The following is a 26,836-nucleotide window of genomic DNA, read 5'->3' on the forward strand; positions in this document are numbered from 1 at the left end:
GAACCAACTCTTAAGTTTGCAAATTTTCTCATCCCAAAGATATTGGGTGTGTGCAAGATATATTCTTTATTTTTTTTCATGACAGTATGCATGTGTATAAAGTTGACCTAAAGCTTGAAAGCTTTACTTGTCTTGGATATAGTTGTGTTCCAGACGAGTGTAGATGGAGAATGCCATCATCTTTCACTATCCAAACTTCACTTTCCTATCTATATTCTTATAGATTCTTATATATTCTTATAATATATATATATTCTTATATATTCTTATATATTCTTATATATATATTCTTATATATTCTTATAACAGCTTTGAAATGTTTTACCTACTTGTCATGAATAATATGAAACTTTTCTTATTTATCTTAGGGTCCTATTGGTCCAAGAGGACCTCAAGGTTTACAAGGACAGCAAGTAAGTCTTTTTGGTGATTACACTAGTATAGTGTGGAAAATAAAGCAATAGCTACCTATGACTTGGACTGACTGCTAAACTAAATATTGTTAACACTTATTTTGAATGGGCTGTATTCACTTTTCACTAAGAAAACTATGCAGTATTTTTTAAATGAAGTTTCTTCACTGAGATAAAGTTTTATCATCTGGTTTCTTTATGTGATTGACCTGCAATATGAGGAATTTTTATGTCTTTTCTCTGGAAAACTATAATCCTCTCATGATGAAAACTCCCCTCATTGGTTACATGCCAATTTGATGTTGTGAAATCAGATCAGAGAAGGCTTATTATCTAATAAAGTAACATATTGGAAAAGAGATTCAAGATAATCACATGAATCTTTAAGAATATAATTCTCTAATTCCTAAAAGCTAGCAAATATCAGTGAAATAAAATAGAAATAGTTTTAATTTTTGTAACAGTTTTTTGTAAATAGTTAATAATTAAAATTTTTTATTTTGCTTTGGGGCACACCAACAGTGCTAAAGACCCTGGCTCTATTCTCAGGGATCATGCCTGGTGGGGGATTGATAAACCATATAGGGTGCAAGGTATCAAACCTGGGTCACGCACATCCAAGGCCAGTGGTCTACCCGCTGTACTATCTCTCTTGCTCCACAAAATTGATTAAAAATATCCTTATCTCAAAGACACCATACTTTCAGTATCATGTGTGGAGTTTTAATTTGAGTTAGTTTATATTATTGCCACTGCTAAAGAGAAAATATTAGCATGAGTAATTAAGATGATAATACACTCATATGTTCCAGCAATTCTTGGTTCTTGATCACATTAGTTGTCAAAGAGCTATAATGACAAAATGAAGTGGATACTATGTCGCTTCCTTTTATAAGTTATGAAGCTGGATATAGTGAATTAAGTAACTCACACAAAATATCACAACTAGGAATTGGTGGGACCATCACTATTGACACCTTTATTGTACTGCAAATAATATAGGATATAGTATTTTGTTGTGTTTGGTTTGTCTGTGTAAATTGTACTATATAATCTGTCTAATTTATCTCCAATGTAGGGTGGCACTGGACCTACAGGACCTCCTGGGGAGCCTGGTGAACCTGGACCCATGGTAAATGTCAAGTAAGCATGTAGACCCTGTTAAAATGGGTCCACCGCTAAAATGATGGCATAAGTTAGTTAGCTTACTAGTATTTTTATGGCACGAGTTAGTTAGTTTACTAGTTTTATTATAGAGTAGCAAAAAATCACAATAGAGTTCAGATCCTATATGCTTAAGTTATTTTTTAAATGTATAAATATTTTTTGTTTATTTATTTATTTATTTATTTTTCTGGTGAGTTTTATTAAACATTCAAAAAAGAGTTACAACCACTGACCCTTAGACTTCCAAAATACCAAAGAGATGGGAATCCTCCCTAATAGCTTCTATGAAGCTAACATTATGCTCATTCCCAAAGATGATAGACACACTACCAAGAAAGAAAACTACAAACTAATCTCACTGATGAAAATTGATGCAAAAATCCTTAACAAAATCTTACCATAATGAATGCAACAACACTTCAAAAAGATTATACATCATGACCAAGTGGGTTTCATTCCAAGGATACAAGGGTAGTTCAATATATGCAAATAAATCAACATTATACAGAACATCAGTAAGAGGAAAGATAAAAATCACATTGTTATATTAATTGATGCAAAGAAAGCGTTTGACAAAATCTATACCCATTCATAATTAAAACCCTTAGCAAAATAGGTGTGGAAGGAACAGTCCTCCAGATAGTAACAGTTATCAATATAAAGCCCATAACTAACATTATTCTTTTTGTTGTTGTTGTTGCTGTACTCCTTTATTTTTCTTTTCTTCCCCCCTTTTTTTTAATTTTTATTTTGATCATAGTGGCTTACATATCTTTCACAGTTGTATTTTAGGTACATATTAACATTGAATCAGGGGAATACCCACCACCAAATTTGTCCTCCCCACTTCCCTGTTTCTTTCTGCAACCCATATCCCCCACCATCACTCCCTGGGCTGCTAGAGTAGGTGGTCCCCTCTTTGTCTAGCTTACTATCAGTGATAATATATCCGTTTGATCCTGGTGCCCTCCCTTGTTTCTCCCTCTATTTGAGGGATAAATTGAGTTATGTGGTTTTGTTTGAGGGAAAGAAAAGCAATAAAATGGGGGTAAAGAATAAGAAGAAAAAAAATAAAAAAATTAAAATATGCTGTAAATGGGCAGAGTCCTTCTAGTGGCTATCAACTTCAGTTTGAGAGAGGACATGAAAAAGGTAATTGAAACACCATTACAATACAAAAGAAATGTCAAATTAAATATCCAGCAATAAAGACAAGCACCACACAATAGTCTCGGTTCTGAAATCAAATCATGCCGGAGTGCAAAAAGAAAGATAAGATAAAATAAAATAAAAAGGAGACATCAACTTCAATATCTACACCAAAATAAGGACGTCAAAAAAACAATCGATCAGTCAATAAATATATATGTGGAAAAATGATTATTTTGTGCTTTTTTTTTCTTTTCCCCCCTGCATAGGCACAGTAACTTTTGGGGATATTATAGAGGGAATTTTCTTGGCCTAGGAGATACAGGGTTTCTCCACCCCTGAAGTATACTGTCATGGGATTTACTATAGACTCCTTGCATGATCATTTACTCTTTCCTCGGTACTTTTGTGGTGTATGGAAGACTTCTGCTTCGTCATGGATGGTAAAATCAGACCTCTGTATCTAGAGATCTTGGTGACTGTGCGGCTCACGGAATGGAGCTTATGATGAAGGCTTTCTTTGTGGTTCTAGCAGTTCTGCTTCTTCAGTGTCGTTTTAATCAAAATGTATAAATATTTTAAGTCTTAAATACAGTGCACAAAATAGTATCATTTCTATTTATGAAAGTAGGTGTTCTTTCCCTATTGAACACAGAATATTAGGTATATAACAAAATTCATATGTTATTAAGGCTATTTTATCTAATATTCTTATTTTTATGAACAATATTTTACATAGCATTGGGAAGTGTGAACTAAGTAGACATTTTTTTCCTTCTATTTGCTTTATTATTAGGGCCCAACTGGTGCACGAGGGCCAGAGGGACCCCCTGGAAAGCCTGGTGAAGATGTAAGTTGTCTTTTGTTCATTGGGTTGTGAAATTTTGAAGGAGGGTAAGAAGGCCCTGCAAAGTTAACATAGATATCATCTATTGGTTTCCATTTCATTTTCTCTACTTTTGGCTTCATTAAATTTAGTTAAAACTGGAAAACACAGAATGGAATTTTACAAAATCTATTAAGTGCTTTTAATTTCCATGGAGCTCTATTGTTATGCATGATATCTTCCCTGACCATTCTCTACTTTAATTATGATTTTTCCATGAGATATTAGGGTTGACAATAATTTTAAACTAGGCTACTTCAGTATTTTGGAAGTAAATCTAAAGAAAAAATACTTTAATAAGAAAGGTCTTATGAGATCTTCCTTAATAGAACTTAAAAAGATTTTTCTGCCGGAGAGAGAGCACAGTGGTAAGGCATTGCCTTAGACGCAGAATGACGGTGGTTCAAATCCCGGCATCCCATATGGTCCCCTGAGCCTGCCAGGAGCGATTTCTGAGCATAGAGCCAGGAGTAGCCCCTGAGCCCTGCGGGTGTGACCCAAAAACAAACAAACAAACAAAAAAAGATTTTTTCCAAATGCTTTTAAATGTTGAAAAGGTGATTTCTTCACTTGAGTTTTGATTAAAATTTGTACCCAACCTCAGATTCTGTGAACATAATAAAAAGTGTCATCAGTAGTTTTATTTTTCTTAGTCATCAATATTGAGATTAATAAAATCATAAGTATACCTTGTTTCTTTGTGATACTGAACCTAGTAAATATTTTTTTGTGTGTTATGAGATTTATTTACCAAATATTATATTGAATCTGGCCCTAATGAATTCAACTTTGATAGTTCTTAATATTTTGATCACAGGCAAAGAAATGTAAGGAATTATTTTTAAGGGACACTTTTAATCAGTACCACTTATGTAACTGCTATTTTGTAACATACCTATGTGTGTGAATTTTTCTATTAATAAAGTGGTGAATAAGAACTGGGATATTTTCATTTATACTCATTTTTTTCTTCTGCCCAAATTAATAAAAAAAATTCCACAAGCTTACTCGTTGGAATAATCATTTTGTATTTGGGTCACACCCTGTAGTGCTCAGGCTTATGCCTGGTTCTGTTCTCAAGGATCACTCCTTGCAATGTTCAGCTCAGGGAACCACATTGAATACCAGGGATCAAACCTAGGTTGTCTACATGCAAGGCAAATACCCAGCCCACTGTACTACCTCTCTGGATCCCTTAATTTGCCAAAAGCCCAGTGTTTATATTTTCTATTAAAATGATTAAGCATGAAATTTCCAGAAGAGATTTGTTATATGCAATTGATTTGTCATCTAGTTTCACAGGGGCATATTTAATCACTTTTTGTTTCCCACCCTGACATTTTTTTTATTCCCACACAGGGTGAGCCTGGTAGAAATGGAAATCCTGGTGATGTGGGGTTTGCAGGATCCCCGGTAAGTATATGCTTATCAATACAAGGGTGTAAAAAGAAGCATTAAAATACAAAAAGAACATTACATTTAACTTCAAAATGATTGTATGTATGTACATTGCATACAGTCATGGAGGTAAATTTCATGCTGACATTTTTAAACAGGACATTGCACCATGTATTGGTACCACATGAATGACCCTCTTGGCATGAGAGAATTAAATACTAATCTAATATGACATTTTCCAAAATAAATTATCTTATTTACAGGTGTCAATAGTTGTTCACAACATTGCAATCTTGCTATCTTCTGAGATTTTGTGAATCTTATTTTTGCATATGTTGTGCATAACAGCTTAGAAGGTGATTGACATTTTTTTTTATATGTTAGGAATAGTAAAATTGTGGACAGGATGTTATTTTGGCTTCTTCCCCAAACTTTAATATTGGCTGAAATTCCTGATTGATGTTCTGAGCTCTAAAAATCTCATGACAAAATATACAGATCACCAGATACAACACAGCTGTCTTCTTTCCCATCAATGCGCTGCAGAAATAGGACCCTGACAACTCAGATCACCAGGATGCAGAATGTCTGACACTTGACTGTACCCTGAACTCACGTTTTTGTCCTCACTTACATTATTTTGTAGGGCTTGACCTATGATTTATTACTCAGGCAATGGTGAAAATTAGAGAACGTGAACAAGAAGAAATTTAGCCCGAACACTCCTGCTGTGAAAGTTTCTCCACTAGCATTCCCAAAGCTGACCTAGACTTCTATATAAGTTCCTATAAAATAACAAAGTTTCTATCATCTAGCTTCACTGAAATACCATTTATGCTCTGAAAATTGGGGCTCAATGTATTATGGAAATTTAACGGGCTCCAAGTAGTCTTCAATTAGAAATAGAAAACCAAAGGCCAAGCACTATGCTTTCTCTAATTCCCTTCTTCCCCCATCAACCTGAGAAGCCAAAGGCAGAGGAGGCAGGAGGTTTAGTCATCAGCCCAGATGTGCATGTCAATGAGTCTGATTTTGAACCTCCTGCCTGGCTGCACTCTTGAGCACATATTCACAGCATGAGTCCTCCACAGGGAGGAAATGAGCCTGCCAGAAAGTTCCAGTTGCATTTGCAAGTGCAGTGCAATGATGTGTGATTGGGGTGTGATGACAGCAGAGGGTCAGCAGATGGAGAATTGTATAGGCACTAGTACATCTGGTTCATTTTCTTATTATCTTGAGAGATGTAATAAAGTGAGAATTCCATTACACACTACGACAATTTGAAAGATAACCAACTATTTTAAATAATATAGCAGTGGTAATTTCTCTAAGTATGTGTACTGTGTTTCCTGATAAGAATGTGATGGGGAGCAGGGCATTGAAGAAACTTAGCAGAGCTCTGTAAAAAAGTATTAGTGGGACTTTATTTATTCAGACTACTAAGACTTCAGTGATTACTCTGTCCCTAACACTATATGCATGTTCCCTCAATGCTGTTACAAGAAGAATTGCTTTGCTTTTATCATGTGAAGTTCATTTATTGAATAGCTTATTCATTCATTTCATTAATTGTGAATTCTAAGGTAATGCAGAACAGAGGGATTTTTCCATCTGTGCTACAACAAAAGAATCTACGGAAAAGTTTAGTAGAAGTCCTAAGAGTTTGAAAACATGTCAAATAACTTTATTTATTAAATATGTACTTTTAATTATTTAATTGAATCACTAGTCACAAAGTTGTTCATGATTGAATTTCAGTCATACAATCACCTCACCATTCACCAGTGCACATTTTCTGCTACCAATGTCCCAGAAGTTGGTTTCTGCCTTCTATCCTACTTGCCTATATGACTTCTTTCTTTTCTCTGTCTCTTCCTTATATTACCCTTCCTTTTAGACATTGGTTTGCAGTATTGTTAGTAACAGTACCCCATTCCTGTTCAGAACCGATCACTTCAGCTATTATTGTCATAGTGGTTCTTTCTCAGACATAACTACACTCCCCCATACTTCGTGGCAGCTTCTTCCATGAACTAGTCTTCCTGGACCTTGTTTGTATAGTTTGGGTATTATTTCTATATTATAAAAATATAGATACCATACTCTCTTTTTTCATTATACCCTACATATGAGTGAAACCATTCTATGTCTATCCCTCTCTCTCATTCATTTTCCTCTGCATAATATTCTCCATTCCATCTATATATTAGCAAATTTTATCAATTAATTTTCCTAATAGTTACATAGTGTTCTATTGTGTAGATTATACCATGGTTTCTTTATCCACACATTTATTCTCAAGCTCTTGGGTTGTTTCCAGATTCTAGTTGATGTGGATAGAGCTATGATGAACATAAGAGTGCAGATGTTTCTTTGCATTGTATTTTTGGGCTCCTAGATTATATTTATAGGAATAGTATTGCTGTGTCACAAGGGAGATCAGTTCCTAGATTTTGGAGGAATGTACATATTGATTTTCAAAGAGGCATGAACTATCAGTAAATGACAGTCCATTTCTCTCTGCATCAGTGCCAGCACTGGTTCTTCTTATTCTTTTTTAATGTGTGCCAGTCTTTTTGGTATGAGATGATATTTCATTCTTGTTTTGATTTGCAGCACCCTGATGACTAATGATATGAAGCATTTATATGTTTATATTTTTATTTTTTAGCTTTTGGGCCACACCTGGCAGCACTGAGGGGTTACTCCTGGCTCTGTGCTCAGAAGTCACTCCTGGCATGCTCAGGTGACCATATAGGATGCCAGGGATAGAACCTTGATCCATCTAGATCAGCAGTGTGCAAGGCAAACACTCTACCACTGTGCTATTACTCTGGCCCAAATATGGAGTATTTTAACAAGTAACATTTGCTATCTTTTTTTTTTCCTTTGAGGAAGTTTCTGTTCATTTTTTTATGTGCAAAAGCTTCTTAAATTAATGTAATGAATGTAGTTCCATTTGTTTAATTTTATTTTCAGTTTCTTGGTTAGTGGTGTATCATCCTTGAAGCTGCCTCAGCTTCAGTGTAATGGAGAGGTTTTTTTTTTTTTACATTGTCCTTTATATACCTTCTAGTTTCAAGTCTAATACCAAGGTCTTCAATATTATCTTTTTATAGTGTTAAAAAGAAATCCAAGTTTATTTTTTGTATGTAGATGTCCAACTTTTTCAGAATCAATTGTTGAAGAAGTTTTTCTTGCTGTACTTAATATTTCATGCTCCTTTATCAAAGAATAATTGATTATATACCTGAGGACTTATCTCAGGACATTCAAGTCTATTCCACTGATCTGGGGTTCTGAATTTTATTATAATACCATACTATTTTAAATACTGTCACTTTACAATACAGTTAAGTTTGGGAAAGAGATGCTTCCCATATTTTTCTCACCAAGGATAACTTTAGTTATTAGTGGAAGTTTTATGTTCCATATGAATTTCAGCAGAATTTGACTGATTTCTTTGAAAAATTAACATTTTTCTCTGAAATAAAAAGTTAAAATGTTATGGGTATTCTTATAAAATTAAGAATTAACAATGATTTAGGGTCATATTGCCTTTTTAATTATGTTACCCCTCCCAATTCATGGACATGGGTCATATTTCAATTTACTTCTGTCTTTATATTTTGAAGTAGTGTTTTGTAATTTTCTTTGTATAGGTCTTAAACTTTTTGATTAAGTTGATTATGAAGAAATTGATATTCTTGGGAACAATTGTGGATGGGATATTTTTAAAATATATCTTTCTTCTCTTTCATTACTTATATATAGAAAGTCTTGGATTTTTGTGTATTAATTTTGTGGCCTGAAACTTTGCTAAATAAGTCTATTGTTCTTAGAAGTTGTTTTTTTGTAGATATTTTAAGATTTTCTAGGCATATTATTATAATATTGAAAATAGAGAGAGTTTTATTTCTGCTTTTCCTATATGGATGCCCTTAATATCTTTTATTTGTCTAATTGCTGTTGCAAGTAGTTCCAATACTACGTTGAATAAAAATGAGAGTAGGCAGCCTTGTATTGTGCCAAATCTGAAAGGAAAGGCTTCTAGCTTCCCTCTTTACCCTATTGAGTATAATATTTGCTGTGAGCTGTGGTAAATGGCTTTAAATATATTGAAGAAAGACCCTTCAGTTTTCATGTTGAGAGTTTTTATCATGAATTGGTACTGTATATTGTCAAATATTTTCTCTGCCTCTATTATATGATCATATAATGTTTATTTTTCCTTTTATTGGTCTAGTGTATTATGTTGATGACTTGCATTTTATTTTTAAAATTATTTTATTTAAAAAATGCATCACATATTTGATACACTGATCATAATACATTTGTTCAAGATGATAAAAAGCAAAGTTATTAAAAATTAGGAAGAAAATAGAAAGAAAAACTAAGAAAATAAAACGTAAGAAAAAAAAGTTCAGTAGCAAGTATATTTATGAAAATTATTGTATTTTAATAAATCATTAATACAATAGCAGAAGGTTTAGTAAGCTCTTTTTTAAAAAGATTAGAGATAAAATGACAATAAAAAAGGTGTGTGTGAGTGTGTGTGTGTGTGTGTGTGTGTGTGTGTGTGGCTGTTGTTGCTTGCATAGGCACAGGAAAATATGGGAGAAATAGAAAGGAAAAACCTTTGGCCTAAAAATAGGGAGACCTTTCCCATGAAGTATTCTGGCATAAGACCAACTTCAGGCTCCAGGTATAGTAGGTTGTTCAACCCCAAAGTCTTTCTCATGGTCCAGTAAAAGCTCTTCACAATCATGGCTGTTGCTGTCAGGTTTCTGTAGTTAGAAATACTGTTTCTGTACAGATCCTATGTCGAAGTCAGGGTGACATGGAGCATCTTCTGGTTTCACTTACCATTAGGTGGCAAATCAGAGAACTCTGCCCTGAAAGCAGGATGTTGCTGTTACCCAGTCCTCAGGATGTCATAAGAACCCTCTGAGAGTAAGTCAATGCCAGGACAGCAGTAGGGTCTTCCCTGGTAGAATTTTGATTTCTGGTGATGGTGTAGAAAACCATGGTTGTTTCCATAGATGGTATTCAAGGTTCAGGGGTCAATGGTCAATGTCCAATCTTTTGAAACCTAAGCCAAGTCACTATAACAAGTGTTCAGGTGTAAGGCCCCACTGCAGTATAAAATTTTTGTGTTCCTATCTCTATTAAATAAGAACTTATTTGCATAGGTAAGATTTCCCCCATTTTAATATGCCTATGCAAAAAGGAACAATGCCCAAGGTATTACTAGTGATAATGGAGGCAAGGTAACAAGTCCAACAATCCCCATAATCTGGTTCTAACATGAACTCTAAATACTAGAGAAACTTATTACTAGAATTTCCTACTAAAACAGGGGTAAATGGGGGGAATTGCCACTACATAAGAAAATATTCAATAAGGATTATACCTATTAAGGAAAGACATCTAAAGAAATATTCAAAGGAGATACACATGTCCTCTTTAAGTCTTTTGAAATAGTCTGGGAGGGGGATAAAATCTGGAGCACAGCTTCAACCTGTGATTTGGTCTTGTGGGGTCTAAAAATTGGCTCCCAGCAGGAAATGTCCTCAAGCTGGGGGCCTCTCAGAAACTGACTCTGGTAGCAAGCAAAATTCCACAGTGAAGAGAGGTGGGGGAAAGGGGGCCCCCAAGAGCAAATCAATAGCTGCAGATTATCAGCTTCTTCTCAGGCTGAGAATCTATCTTTTCACTTGGGGAGCTGGTTGGCAACTGGCTGGGGTAGGGAGAATTTTCTGCTTCATGAGGAGTTAAGTACTCTGCTTAAAAGGGGTTGAATGGGGGGAAATAACATATGGGGTGTGAGAGAGTGAAGGGCTAGAAAAGAATTGGTAAGTTGGCAAGCAAAGGGGGAATGAAGTATATATGATAGGGGAAGGACAATTACAATATAGACATTACATATTACAGATGAACATTGGACAGACATTGAGGTGACCAACACATGCACTCATGTACATACATAGACAGACACTGAGGATAGATCCATGGATAACAGTTAAAAAGCTGAACCAGGTGAAATGGGACAGAACGCTTAAAAAATATAAAGCCAGGGGATGGAGTGGTAATGCAAGCAGTAGGGCATTTGCCTTGCACGTGCTAATTTAGGATGGATTACGGTTGGATCCCCTGGCATCTCATATGACCCCCCCAAGCCAGGAGCAATTTCTGAGCGCATAGCTAGTAGTAACCCATGAACGTCAATGGTTGTGGGTTAAAAAATAAATAAATAAAACTGACAAGTCAGATGGAAAGATTTTCCATTTTCTAGACCAATCATGATTGGTGAGGGTAAACTTTATTGAAGAAAAGGTTTGTGTGTTAGATTGTGTATAGAGCATTCTTAAAAACAATCATAATTTTCAAGTCTAGAAAATTAATTGATATTGTAACAAGCACTATAAGAAAAGTCTATGAAATATTTATTGTCCAGTGGGTCTTGGACATCCAGTTCCCTTTTCTAAAATAAATCTAAATGTATGAGCATTATTGTTTAATGGTAAACTACCTACAATTGAAAACAAATTATAACATATTTAATGAATGAGCTCTGTAACAGGAGTTTGTAGTATGGTATGCAGTTACATATTTCATTGTTATCTGTGGACATAAACATTAGATTATATTAGCAGGCATAATCAAGTAGAAAATGAATATATTAGAATTTTTGTCGTGACATTATCATAACGAGCCCTGCCTTCTGAGTGTAATATAGTATAGCATTATAACATGGAATTGGGGTGACCAACCTATATTTCCAAGTACCACTGTGAACAAAAAGATCAAGGAGTTACAAACATAATAAAATTAGTTATAAACATAGTAAAATTAAAACATTAAAAGTACCTATAGTGAGTACTGTAGTGGAATCCCATGACTTCCAAACACATTCTGCACCTGTTTCTGTGGATAAAAGCAGTAGAACATTATTATAGGCATCTATAAAGATTGATTAGATACCTGCTCAATTTAAACAGCTTTATGCTTTCTTGACCAGACAGTTTCCATTGGCATTTAAGGAAATTATTGACAGAAAAACCAGATGTACCTTTCTTTATATTGTGTATGGTTCTTGTTACAATTGGGGATTTTGTTTCTGTAATTGCTCTTTGAGTAACTCATTTAGGGTTGGTTTGGTTTGGGCAAATATTTCGAGTTCTTTTTTATCTGAGAATGTTTTTTTTGTTTTTTTTTTTTTTGGTTTTTGGGCCACACCCTGTGACGCTCAGGGGTTACCCCTGGCTATGCGCTCAGAAGTTGCTCCTGGCTTCTTGGGGGACCATATGGGACGCCGGAGGATCGAACCTCGGTCCGTCCTAGGCTAGCGCAGGCAAGGCAGGCACCTTACCTCCAGCGCCACCGCCCGGCCCCCATCTGAGAATGTTTTTAACCCTCCCTCCCAGTAAATGAGAGTTTCACTGGGTTGACTTTGGGTTGAAAGTTTCTTTCATACAGTAGTTTGAATATGTCATTGCACTCTTTTCTTGCCTGAATTGTTTCAAATGGGAGATCTCTTTGATTCTTACATTGTTTCCTTTACACTTGAGGTTTTTTTTTCTTTCTTGCTGCTTTAAAGAGGTGATCTCTCTGGGTTTTTTGTTTGTTTGTTTGTTTGTTTTTGCCATTTTGATTACCAAATGTCTTGGTATTGTTTTGTTATGGTCTATTTTGCTTGGCACTCTTTTTGTCTTTTGAATTTGCAGAGAAACCTCTTTCTAAAAGGTGGGAAGTTTTCTGCTATTATCTCCCTCACTGCTTGTTCTTCCCCTTTCCTGTTTTTTTCCCTTCTGGGACTCCTATAATTTGGAGATTATTTCTCCTGTCTTTGTTCATTATGTACCATATATTTTCTTCCAGGGTTTTGCCTCTCCTTTCTGTTTTGACCTATTTATCTCAGTTGGCTTATAACTTGTCGTCAAGTTAGTCTATGTGATTCTCCACCTGTGTAATTGTGCTATTATGGCTTGCTAACATACTTTTTAGTTCCTTCAGTTCCATTTGTATGGATGTTCTCTCATCTTTTGAAAGAGTTCTTCTTTGGGCCGGAGATTTAGCACAGCGGTGTTTGCCTTGCAAGCAGCCGATCCAGGACCTAAGGTGGTTGGTTCGAATCCCGGTCCCATATGGTCCCCCGTGCCTGCCAGGAGCTATTTCTGAGCAGATAGCCAGGAGTAACCCCTGAGCACTGCCAGGTGTGGCCCAAAAACCAAAAAAAAAAAAAAAAAAGAAAAGAAAAAAAAGAAAGAAAGAGTTCTTCTTTGAGTTTGTTGAATTGTTTATCTATAAATTTCTTAATTTCACAGGTTAGTGACTCTTTGCTTTCCATTGGTAAACCATTGTTGATTTTAGGTCCTCATCTATAAGGTTAAGGCTTTTGGGTGGACTTGGATATTTGCCAGGATGTCTTCTTTAGCTTCCCCATTAAACTTTGCAATTAGTTGTTTGAAGTGCTGTATTTCTTGGACTGTTGAAAGAAGTGCTAGATCCAAACTGTCAGGATATAAATTGAAGTGGATTTGCCTGATATACTGGAAAAATGAGGACTGGGAAAATGAGGACTGATGGAAGAAAGGAAAGATGATGAGGAAGACCCAAAAAGACAACCCCAATTGCGTTTGGTGGAAGGGATTAAGGAGTGGGGATCCCTATTCCCTTCCTAGCACCAGCCTGGCTAGCCCTAAAGGGCAGATGAACAATGCTGACACTGGAACCCACAAGGAGACTAAGGGAAAGGCTGGAGGTGAAAGAAGGCCCCATTCGTTTGAACTTGATAGAGGGGATTGACTTGCATATGGTAAACCATCCTTGCATCCCTGAAGAATGAATCCTACTTAGTTATGGTGTATGGATAAATTGTTGGATTCTATTTGCTAGTATTTTGCTGAGGATCTTTGCATTGATATTCAGCTAGTATATTGGCCTATAATTCTCTCTCTCTCTCTCTCTCTCTTTTTTTTTTTTTTTTTTGTGGTGTCTCTGTTTGCTTTTGGTATCAACATTAGGTTAACATCATAGAAACTGGAAGTATTATTTCTTCAATTCCCTGGAAGAGCTTGAAAAGAATTAGCAGTAGGTTCTCTTTATAGGACTGAAAGAATTCACTGATGAATTCATCTGGTCCTGGGGTTATGGGAAGATTTTTGGTTACTATTTCAACCTTTGAAGGCTTTATAAGACTAAAGATTTATCCATTCCTTCTAGGTTCTCTTGTTTTGTGGCATAAATTTTCTCAAAGTAATCTCTGATTATCCTTTGAATTTCTGTAGTGTCTGTTGTGATGGGATGTTTTAATTTCTGATTTTATTTTAATTCCCTCTTTCTCTTTCTTTGTGAGTTTTGATAATAATAGTTTATTGATGCTATTTTTAAAAAAAACACAAAGTATTGCTTTCATTGATCTTTTGGATTGTTTTTGGGTATCCAATTCATTAATTACTGTTTTTATTATTTTATACATCCATTTTATTATTTCCTTCTTTCTTCCTGCTTTTGGGTCATTTTATTGGTCATTTTCCCATTTCCTAAACTGTGTCATTAAATTATTTATATAGGCCTTTATTTTTTCCTGATGAATACCTGCAATGCTATATATTTTCCTCTTAATACTGCTTTTGCTGTATCCCACAAATTCTTAAAGTTTTTATCTTCAATCTCATTTATTTTCAGGAAAATTTTTATTCTCTCTTTGACCCAATTTTTTTTCACTAGTATGGTGTTTAATTTCCAGATGTTAGAGTTAGTTGTTCACTTCTACTTATAATTGTTTATATATTCCAAGCATCATTATCTGAGAATATAGTTGATAACATTTCTATTCTCTTGATTATTTTGAGGTATATTTTGTGGCACAGAATGTAGTCTATCTTGGAGAATGTCCCATGTGCATTGAAGAAGAATGTGTATTTGACCCTGGTGGTGAAAACCTTATAAATACTTTATATATGTTCTTTATATATAATATATATATGTTTTATATATATAAAACTAAGTTTTAGCCTGGTTGATCTATCAAAAGTTGACATAGCAGTGTTAAAGTCTCCAGTTACTATTATATTGCTATTCACATCTATGAGCAGTTGCTTTAAGTATTTTGCTGACCCTTCACTGGGTGCAAATATATTTAGAGTGTGATTTCTTCCTCGAATATTAAGAAATTACCATCTCTGTCTCTTACAATATTTTGAAGTTTGAATTTTATTTCATCTGATATTAGTATGTCCACCTCAGCCTTTGTAAGAAAGTTTGTTTGAAAATTGTCTTACAGGCCTTGACTTTAGTCTGTGCTTGCTGTATCTATTCAAATGTGTTTCATGAAGGCACAGAATTTTAGATACAATTCTTTGATCCATTTTGTCACTCTACATTGCTTAATTGGTGCATTTAGCCCATTAACATGGAGAGATGTTATTGCCTTAAAGTTTTGGGTCATCTTTCTATAGAAGTTTGTGTGTTTATGTTTGTCTTGAATTAAAGAGATCCCTTTAGTCTCAATAATGCTTTTGAGTCCATAAAGTTCCTGAGGTTTTTGTTTATCTGTGGAGCTGTTTATCATTCCTTCAAACCTGCACAAGAGTCTGGCTAGGTTAATTATTTCTGGTGAGACATTCTTTTGTTTATTTATTTATTTATTTATTTATTTATTTATTTATTTATTTATTTTTGGTTTTTCAGCCACACCCAGTGACTCTTAGGGGTTACTCCTGGCTATTAATTGCTAGTGAGCCTTCCAATTAATTTTTTTAATTTTGCTTACCAATTTTTCTTGTTGTGACATTTCTTTTTGTATTTTTCTCATTTATTTCTCCATAAATCCTGTGTTTTATTGGCCATATGTCCCATTATTTCTTTGAGCTTATTGAACATACTTAGCATCTCCCCTCTGAACCCCATTTTATACAGCTAATATAGGGGGTTATTTTTTATTGGATTTGCAGGATTGCTATCTTCATCTTGCAGGCATTATGGTATTTCATGCTGCTTTATATGGTTTCTTTTCAGTCTCAAAATCTCTCCTTCCTTTGTCTATCCACTGCCAGGAAGTCTTAGAGGAGTTTATGTAGATGAGAGTTTGTCTTGCAGCCCAACAGGCTCAATGGGCATATCCTCACCTGAATACACAGGCAAAGTTCCTTCTCTCAGTCAGCTATCAGTCTTGGAGAAGAGCATATCTTCTGCTTGCTTAAGACCTGCACTACTGGTCATGGTCTTAACTTTTCATTGATTTTTAATTTAATATTTCTTCATTAAGTGCTCACTAAATAGAAATATGATTATATGCCAAGAATAAATAATAATTGATCATATTAATTTATGCTATCAAGTTGCTCATTTTACTTGACTCCATAATAATGACATTCATTTCAAAACCAAATTAATGTATTCAATGAAAAGAAGTGAATTATTAAATAATTTAATCCTTAACTAGTTTAGGAAAGAATAAAGAAATAGTTCAAACATCACATTAAAATAATTGTACTATTTGAAATTATTTGTAAGTTTTACTTGTATTGTTTTTATTATTTTTATATGGAAGATGCATAAAATTGAAGGGCCAAAGTGAAAGTACAGGAGTTAAGGACTTGCTTACATATAGTCAATCCTAGTTACATCCATATGGTATCTTGACTGTCCACTAGAGTGATCACTGAGCTCAGAAACAAGAAAGAGCCATTGGTACTGCTCCATTTGTCCTTCAAGCAAACACAAATTAAAATTATTAAATTATTGGGGCCGGAGAGATAACATGGAGGTAAGGCGTTTGCCTTTCATGCAAAAGTCATTGGTTCAAATCCAGGCATCCCACATGGTCCCCGAGCCTGCCAGGAGCGATTTCTGAGCATAGAGCCAGGAGTAACCCCTGAGCGCTGCTGGTTGTGACCCAAAAACCAAAAAAAAAAAAAAAAATAGAAAAGAAAAGACTCATTAAATTATTTTGTCAAATAATCAATTCCATTCTTTCCATATTTCTTGACCTTATATTTTGTTGTATTATTCTTTATTTAGTTTTTAATGATTACACAAGATTCCTCCTGAACATTTTGCCAAAAATAGTTATCAATTTTAAAATGGGATTTGTAATCATGTTTGGCTATTAGTATTTATAGATTCGAATGAAATAAAACATATCATCAGGACAGAATGATAGCACAGTGTTCGGGTGTTTGCCTTGCACGTGGACAACCTAGAATGAACCCTGATTCAATCCCTGGCATCCCTTATGGTCCCCCGAGCCTGCCAGAAGCAACTTCTGAGTGCAGAGCCAGGAATAACTCCTGAGCACCTCTGGGTGTGGCCCAAAATAAAAAATAAAAGAAATAAAGCATATCAGTTTGTTACAAATGATCTTTCTACCAAAAAATGTTGATTTAAAGGAGGAAAGTATAGTTTTACTCAAGAGAGTGGTCATTTTTTTCTGATGTATTTAATTAGCTATTGAACACATTAAGCTATGCTTGTTTTGTTCTGCTTTTAATTACTATTTATAAGGTGATATCGTTGATAAAATTTAAATGTTATCAAATGAAGATTTGGCATTAGTCTATGTCTATGTGTAAGTGATTTTTTATTTTTAACAATTGAGTTAGCCTTGGTAATTTTCAATCACCTACTTGTTTTGACAGGAAAAGATATATATTTTTTTATCACTTTTTGGCATGTTGGGGAAATTATATATAATATATATGATATATAGCATACATTATGTGCTCTCTCTCTCTCTCTCTCTCTCTCTCTATATATATATATATATATGAAGGATATGAGTCAATTTTCTAGTCTTATTCGTGACTAAAATGCCTTTTGTGTTTTTCTCTACAGGGAGCTCGAGGGTTTCCTGGAGCTCCTGGTCTTCAAGGCCTGAAAGGTCACCGAGTAAGTTCAATTTATTGTAATATTTCAAATATTTGGCATCTTGAGAAAAGCCTGGGAGTGCAAATTTATATACAATTTATATACAACAACTATTGTAGTTGTAAGAAAAATGAAAGAGCTGGAAGTTCCAGCTCACCTCATGAAGCTCACCACAATGAGTGGTGAGTTTAGTTAGAGAAATAACTACATTCTGAACTGTCCTAATAATGAGAATGTATGAGGGAAATGGAAAGCCTGTCTAGAGTACAGGTGGGGGTTGGGTGGGGAGGAGGGAGATTTGGGACATTGGTGATGGGAATGTTGCACTGGTGATGGGTGGTGTTCTTTACATGACTAAAACCCAAACACAATCATATATGTAATCAAGGTGTTTAAAATAAAATATATTAAAAAAAGAAAAGAAAAAGAATTGTAAATGGTAAAAAAAAATGTAATAATTTAGTTCATTGCAAGTCAGATAGAACCAAAAGGTATCATGCTCAGTGAAATAAGGTAAAAAGAAAAAAAAGGCTGTAGCAGTAGGGCTCTTGCTTTGCACAAGCTAGCCTAGGATGATGGAAGTTCTATTGCCTGGCATCTTATATGGTCCCCCAAGCCAGAATTGATTTCTGAGCCCATAGCCAGGAGTAACCCATGAGCATCACAGGATGTGCCCCACCCAAAAAAAATAAGGTAGAAGAAAAAGGACAATATACTTGATGATCTCACTTATTAACTGTATAGAGAACAATAAAAACAAAGAGTAGGTAGTAACGAGTGATGCTCAACCCTCCCCATAGGGTCTTTGTTACTTGGATGATGGTGAAATGTAATAACTATATCAATACCAAAAACATTATTACAATATTATACTACTAACACTATTGTAAATATTGTTTTAAGTACAATACTAATGCTAAGATAAATGACAAAAATCATTATAATTCTATTTGTCATTTAACTTTAAGTTACTGTGGTTGCATTATTTATTCATAAAAAATATAATTTTTTCTTCATATTTTCTTAGAATTTGACTTAATTTGACAAACATATTTTGAGTTCTCACTATATCCTCATACTGTGTTGCAAAAAAACATGTGATTAATAGGAAAACTATCATGTTTAACTTATAATTAATAAGTTAAATTATTATAGTTATATTATTATATAAAATATATAGTATATATTATTATAATATTAACTTATAATTAATAAGTTTAATTAATAAGTTTAATAAAATACATTAAAACTTAATGAAATAATTGATATGAAATTAGAAACTGAACTAATACCACAAGTCCTATCAACTCAAACTTGGAAAAATATAAAATATTTCTTACTTTATAACAAAGACTAAATATTGGGTCAGAGCGGTAGCTCAGAAGTAGGGCGTTTGCCTTGCATGCAGCTGGCCAGGACAGACTGAAGCGTCTCATATGGTCCCCCAAGCCAAGAGCAATTTCTGAGTGCATAGCCAGGAGTAATCTGTGAGCATCACTGGGTGTGGCCCACAAACCAAAAATAATTAGTATGTTTTATGATTACTTTTGTTTTGAGTTGATGAGCTTCTGATTAGGCTATTAAATAACATATATATTTAAATATAAATAGGTTATTAAGTTAGTAAATAAATTTTTATTTGTTATTATTTGAATATCACTTATGAATATAATTTATCTTCTGTAATTATGTAAAATATGTTTTTATCTTTTGGTTTTGGGGCTACACTGGGCAAAGATCTGGAGATACTCCTGGTTTTGTACTCAGGAATTACTCCTGACAATGCTCAGGGCACCTTATGGTATGCTGGGGTTGAAATCCATGCTGGCAGTATGCAAAGCAAGCACACTACCTTCTGTGTTATCACTCCAGTCCCCCCAATTTATTGGATACGTTTTTAATATGTTACTAAAGATTAAAATTTTATGAAATTAAAAAAAATAATGGTGAGAGCTCTGAAAATTAAAACTTCATTTAATTGAATTTTTTTACTAGGTTTTTAGAAGGATTTGGAAACATTTTGAGTAAATTAAATTTGAGATACAATTCTTTTGAGATAAAAAATAAGTAATAATATGAACATTTATATTATTTCAACAGGGAACTAAAGGTCTTGGAGGGCCAAAAGGTGAAATTGGAGCAACCGGTTCCAAGGTATATTTGTTTTCCAATATAGCGTTAAGCATTACAATTTTATTTAAATGTTTGCTAGTGTTTCAGAATCACCTCAAAGAATTCTGGATGATTGAGTTTAAAGTGCTTAGTTAAACGCTATTTTCATAGAAAATTTATTTTAATTTAGCTAAATATTACCAAACATATATTTAATTTTTTCTGACATGAATGCAAAGAACTGGGCAATTCTATTAATTCTGCTTAAAAATTTCAAGTTTTATTGTTTATTCATGCCTATAGAAGAGAAATTATATTTTTTATAAAATGTAATGCAGTAATTACATTTTTGAGATCCCTCATTATTAGTATGATTTCCAAATATACTTTGAACAGAATGAATATCACTTTTAGGTGTCTCCAACTCTAATAAAATCTCATTTTTGCTTTAGGGTGAAGCTGGCCCTACTGGTCCAATGGGTGCCATGGGCCCAATGGTGAGTATCAAGTGAATTCATTTTTGGTATTTCTGTGCTTTTTAATTTATATTAAGAGACTTTAAATGTTATTTAAAAGTATGGAGAGTTCCTTTCTCCCCACATCCCTGCCAGCACTAATTGTTCTTATTCTTTGTGATGTGTGCCAGTCTCTATGGCTTGAGATATTACCTCATTATTGTTTTGATTTGCATCTCCTTAATTCACTGCTGGTGGGAATGCCATCTAGTCCAGCTTTTATGAAAAACAATATGAAGATTCCTCATATATATATGTATATATATATGTATACATATATAAATACACATACAATGGAATACAATGCAGCCGTCAGAAAAATGAAGTCATGAATTTTTTCTATACATGGATGGACATGGAAACTATTGTCCTGAATGAAATAATTCAGAAGGAGAGAAAAAGACAGAATAATCTCACTCATCTATGAAATTTTAGGAAAATAAAAGACATTATTGTAATAATACACAGAGAATAGAGATGAAGGCTGGAAGGACTGGCCGATGGTATGAAGCTTACCACAAAGAGTGGTAAGTTCAGTTAGAGAAAAAACTACACTGACAACTATCATGACAATGATAGTGAGCGAGAGAAATAGAATGCCTGTTTTGAATACAGGCAGGGAGTGGAGGAGGAGGGAAATTGGTGGTGGGAATATTGATTTCACTGGTGAAGGGGGGTATCCTTTTTTATAACTGAAATCCAACTAAAACATGTTTTCAATCATGATGCTTAAATAAAGATATTAATTAAAAGTAAATAAATAAAATTTAAATGAAAATAAAGGTATGGAGAACATATATTAGCTGAGGGAATGCTATTAATCACCAGTTTATTAAGAGAAATACACTCTTCAATGAGATAGGACTTTCTACATTTTTTTTTTTTTTGGTTTTGGAGTCACACCCACAGTGCTCAGGAGTTACTCCTGACTCTATGCTCAGAAATAGCTCCTTGCAGGCTTGGGGGACCATATGGGATGCCGGGATTCGAACCACTGTTCTTCTGCATGCAAGGCAAACGCCCTACCTTCATGCTATCTCTCCAGCCCCAAGACTTTTTACATTTTTGAGGGGCACCCAGCAGTACAGAAGGACCTTTTGGGACTAATGCCTGATTAGTCCTAACTGAGGCACAACACTGCTTAAAACCCGCAGTGCCGAGAACCACCAAGACTGTATTGGACAGTGCTAGGGGTGGGGAGTGTGATGCTGTTATTGAAAACAGACCCTTATGTTTTCTCTCTGAACCTCTTTATTTACTGTTTTTCTATAGCCAGTGTTCAAGCCAATATTTTTTATTCAGTTTCTAATGTTAAGCTTAATATCATCTATTTAGGTAAGAGGTAGTAAGTTACAAATATCCACATGCAGACATTTTATTCCAATCCAGAATTGCCACTTGAAAGACTGCTGCTTGCTGACCAATTAATTGAGTCCGGATTGGATTGTGTATTCTTGTCAAACCACCATAGAATTCAAAGACATTTTGCAAAATATGTTTTTACTCTTTTTCTTATCCAGGGTCCAAGGGGAATGCCAGGAGAAAGAGGAAGACTTGGGCCACAGGGTGCTCCTGTAAGTATGTGCTTTTCAACTCTCTCCAATGAACTGAACAGTTGAATGAGCCTTTAAGTAAGAATTACAGTACCAGTCACCTACATTTTACTTTAAAAATAAATTTAGGTTTAATTGGAATTATCATTGTGCCCCTGACCAGCCATCTCATAATGCTAACATTTTACATAAAAACAGCAAGTTAATTATCTACTAACTTTAATCAGAAATTGAGGAAGATTTAGTTGTGTGCAATTAAAATCGAACATATGTATATATAAGATTAAATTCATGACATTAAGTCCATTTCTGTTCTACAATATACTGTTGCCCTTTTAGTCCCAATTTACACACACTCCTTCCTCCTTTTCTGGTAACTAATTGTTTAAAAATATATTTTTGTTTAATCTATTTTATCTTTTTGTTTTCTTTATATATTGCATAAAAGTAATTGTACAGTATTGCCTTTATCTGTCATGTTTCACCAAGTATCAGAGTCTAAATATATTTATGTTGTAGCAAATGACATGATTTCTAATCTTTCCTAAAAAATAACTAGTATTCCTTTGTATGTATATTATCCTATGCATCCATTAATCCATGGCCTTAAATTATTACCAGTTTTTTCTAGAATTATAAATTTTATTAAACTGCTTAGGTTTAAGTTAAATGCTTCAAAGCTTTTTTATTTTATTTTATTTTTCTTTGTAAAGCTGTTAAATTTGTTAACCCTGACATTTCAACATTAATTTCAGGTTCTTTCAGATAAAGAGCCTTTTCAATGGCATGAAAGACCTTTTAGCTGTTGAGCTTTAATTTTCCTAAGAACTCTTGAATATTAATCTTAATATTTTGAGTCAAAAATTTTGCTTTTTCTTCCTTCATGATATAATACAGTTTTTATAATGTATAGATATAAGGTCTATGTAATTATAACCAATATTATAATTATATCTGCCCAAATCTTCAATAGACTGTCCTCTTTTTTTCTATAGCCAAATCTTTTAATTTTGCCTTATCGGTGTTCAGCATTGAAGAACATATTTATTAATACAATGCCAAAGCATGGAAGAAATGATCTACAATCCATTATCTCTGGCTAATTAGAGAGGAATCCTCCTTTACAAAAATCTTTTTTGGTGATGTGATGTAGTTTGATTTAGATAAACTACTTTAATTTATACATTTTATCTTTAACATAGAGAAATTTCCTCTGGAAGAGAAAAATTGGAGAGTACACATTTCAGATTGGGATGTGGTTGCATCTACAAGTTGGAGAATAAACCATAAAGCAAAAGAAAAGAGTTTCACATTTCAGGTTGAGATGTGGACAGATCTCCAAGGTGGAGAAAGTGCCAAAATTCCATTTTAAACTATTTATTTTACTACTTCTGGCACAAATGACATGATGATCTTAGGTCATATTTTCTAGGAAAATAATCAAAGTAAATTTTGTGCTCAAGATATTTATTGAGAGAGATTTTAGAAACTATGCTTGTAGAAAAATGAATATAAGGATCAGGGTTTATCTGAGGCATAAATTTAACTATGTTGCAATTGTAACAGAAACCACAATCAATCCCATGAGTTCTACAGAGCTGTGCTTACTCTTCAAAATTGTCTTGGAATGGGTTTAATCTTTTGTACTACTGAATTCACCATAACCCTGGGAGAGCTAATTTCATCTGTCTAGGGACAATTTGTGGAGCAGATCTCAGAATTTTTAGTTTACTCCATTTTCAGCTCTAGCTAAATGAGAATTTTAGTTTTACAGGGGCACCTGGGTGAAATCCACAGTATCCACTATAACTTAAATGTGTGTATGTGTGTATTTCTTTGTACTAATATTTGGCTTGTATTTATAAGGAAGGCCATCAAAATCTGAGTAAAGTTGACAAATAATACTCTGTATTTGTCAATATTTAAATATATTTAATTATTTAAAATATTTGTTTTTTTTTAATAATTTTTATTGTAACCAAAGTGAATTACAAATCTTTCACAGTAATATTTAAGGTACATAGTGACAATGAATCAAGGGCATTCCCACCACTAGTGTTGTCCTCCCTCCACCCTGTTCCCAGCATATCTTTTAAATTTTTATATGATAGAATGAATTACATCAGACTGAAATGATTAGTTTTTAAATTTTTGTTACTATATTTCTGTTAGTCCAGTTAAGATTGCTGCAAATTATTCTTAATATTTATTTTTTAATTTTTAGCATAATTTTTTTTGTAATGAAGTAAATTATGAGCAACTATGATAAATATATTTCTATCCTATCTTATCCCTTTTTTTGTCTTGATTAGGGTCAACGAGGTGCACATGGTATGCCTGGAAAACCTGGGCCAATGGTGAGTTGCAACATATTTATATTAATTTATTTATGAACTTACTTTCTATTTGTATAATCATATATACAAATATATACACATATATACATATATGTATAATCATAAACTATTGTTTCTTTTCTTTCTATTTGTATAATCATATATACAAATATATATGTATAATCATATATATGTATATATTATACATATATGTATAATCATAAATTATTGTTTCTTTTCTTTCTATTTGTATAATCATACTTTTGTATAATCATATATACATTCTTACTTTCTATTTGTATAATCATATATACAAATATATATACATATATGTATAATCATAAACTATTGTTTATTAAGAAAATGGGGCTGGAGAGATAGCATGGAGGCAGGGCATTTGCCTTGAATGCAGAAGAACAGTGGTTCAAATACTGGCATCTCACATGGTCCCCTGAGCATGCCAGGAGTGATGTCTAACCATAGAGCCAGGAATAACCCCTGAGCGCTGCCAGATGTGACCCACAAACAACAACAAAATAACAAACAAGCAAAACAAAACAAAAAGAAAATAGTTCTTTTTCACCTTTAATTACTCCTATTGTACTATTGCTCCAGCTTCTTGAAATCAGTGTTTTAAAAGTTCTTCAGTTATTCACTGGCTCATCAAGGTTGATAATTATTATGCTAAATTTAAAAGCAGGGTTTACCAAGTAAATTAGCATATTTATGAATATTTTCTATAACCATGTTTTTTTGTTGTTGTTGTTTTTTATTGTGACTGAAGTTCATTTACACAGAATTATTTACGATACATAGTGACAATGAATGAAGGGCATTCCCACCACCAATGTTATCCTCCCTCCACTCTTGTTCCCAGCATGTCTCCTACATCTCCCTTCTTTACCCCCCAGAATCCTACTGCAAATGGTCTCTGCCTTACAGCTTGTTATAGGTTGGGTATCTATTCTGTTTGGTGTTCCAGTCTGGTCATTTTTTTATTTGATAATTTTAGTAATTGAGCACAAAGTCGTTAGTGGGAGATTAACTAAAACATTATGGAGCAGTGTGATTTTGTTGAAAGAGAAGTCAGAGAAGATAAATCATGATAATACAGCATCAAGTAAAGAAAATTCTTTCTTTGGTGGATGGGAACTCCTCAAGCAGTATGCAGGGGCCTGGCCAATCCTGGTGATTTTCAGCTAAACATGCCAGTGTCTCAGTGCTAAAACCAGAAGACACAGTATTATATAGGCTCTTCAGATGGTTCTAGGGATTACCTGGACCACAGTATAAGTTCTCAGGGAACTCCAAGGCTATCTGTTCCTTGTAATGCTTGGGGCTAATATGGCGCTGCGCATTAGAACTGGGTTGACCACAAAATAGGCCTTAACCTTTGTAACATCTTGGACACTCCATATAAAAAAACTTATGAAAGAAGCTATTGTAGAGTCATATTTATAAATGATTGTATATTATGTGTAGAATTATATATGTATGTATATGTATCAGTTATCCCAAATACCAGAACTAGAATATTTTGATAGTAATTCAATAAATACCCATAGAATTTTTATATTCTTTTCTTACTCATAAAAGAAAATCAAACTATAAAGAAAAAGAAGTAAGTACATTTTGAGAGGGCTTCATTTAAAACCAAATTTATGGGATAATTTGACTCAAAGAACAAACAGGTTAATATAGAATAAAATTTCTTTTTTATTGTAAATTGTACTAACCATAAGAAAATAAAACATACAATATTTATGACATGTAAGGGATATGAGTTGGCATTACATATCAGATATTTAGTGTGTATGACCAATGTAATTAATGGTTAATGATGGGGATAATTTTAGATGCAACGTGAGTGACCCAGTGACCAAAACCTTTCAGCAAACAATTTTTGAAAATATACAGTACAAAGATGACTAACCCCATGATAGAAAAATATACATGCATTGTCACTAAACAAGTGATTGTACCCCCAAAGGAATAAGGTGCTTTGTAGCAGCTCAACAATAAAGAACACCTCCCACTAGGATACAGGCCTCCTTTACAGGACTTGACCTTGTTCTTTCAGGGAAGATTGTTTGCACTGATTATAAAATGAAAATTACTCTTCTTCCTGAAGTCCAAATACAGAGTAGAATTCTTATTTCCTTAAAATTTAGTCTTTAAATCAACATTTTTCATTATGTGCATGCCTTTCCAAATGAAAAAAAAAATGTGAGAGAGTGACACATATCCATTTTCAAGCTTTGGAGAGCATTAGTTCACAATTCTGTCTAGATTCCGGTGTAGAGTTCTCACCTCAAAAACCATATATGTCACATCACACATGCTTTGCTAAATGTGGGCTCACCGTCTATTGGCTCACCGTCTATTGACAATCTAATCCCTCTATCTGCTCTACTCACTTCAACATCCCTGATCA

The 26,836-nt window shown here is 33.8% G+C and overlaps 1 protein-coding gene across 1 annotated transcript in view; it reads left to right on the forward strand.

Annotated features, from left to right (window-relative positions):
• Window positions 1-26,836, forward strand: part of COL5A2 (collagen type V alpha 2 chain) — a gene marked incomplete at its 5' end in the record, with an annotated part of 173,209 nt that overhangs the window by 94,064 nt on the left and 52,309 nt on the right. The window contains 9 exons of the mRNA XM_049772928.1: window positions 369-413; window positions 1,492-1,545; window positions 3,526-3,579; window positions 4,975-5,028; window positions 17,854-17,907; window positions 19,987-20,040; window positions 20,451-20,495; window positions 22,034-22,087; window positions 24,379-24,423. Of these exons, the coding sequence (XP_049628885.1) occupies window positions 369-413; window positions 1,492-1,545; window positions 3,526-3,579; window positions 4,975-5,028; window positions 17,854-17,907; window positions 19,987-20,040; window positions 20,451-20,495; window positions 22,034-22,087; window positions 24,379-24,423 (459 nt within the window). The remainder of the gene's footprint in view (window positions 1-368; window positions 414-1,491; window positions 1,546-3,525; window positions 3,580-4,974; window positions 5,029-17,853; window positions 17,908-19,986; window positions 20,041-20,450; window positions 20,496-22,033; window positions 22,088-24,378; window positions 24,424-26,836) is intronic.

Source organism: Suncus etruscus, chromosome 5, assembly GCF_024139225.1.
Source record: "Suncus etruscus isolate mSunEtr1 chromosome 5, mSunEtr1.pri.cur, whole genome shotgun sequence".
NCBI lineage: Eukaryota > Metazoa > Chordata > Mammalia > Eulipotyphla > Soricidae > Suncus > Suncus etruscus.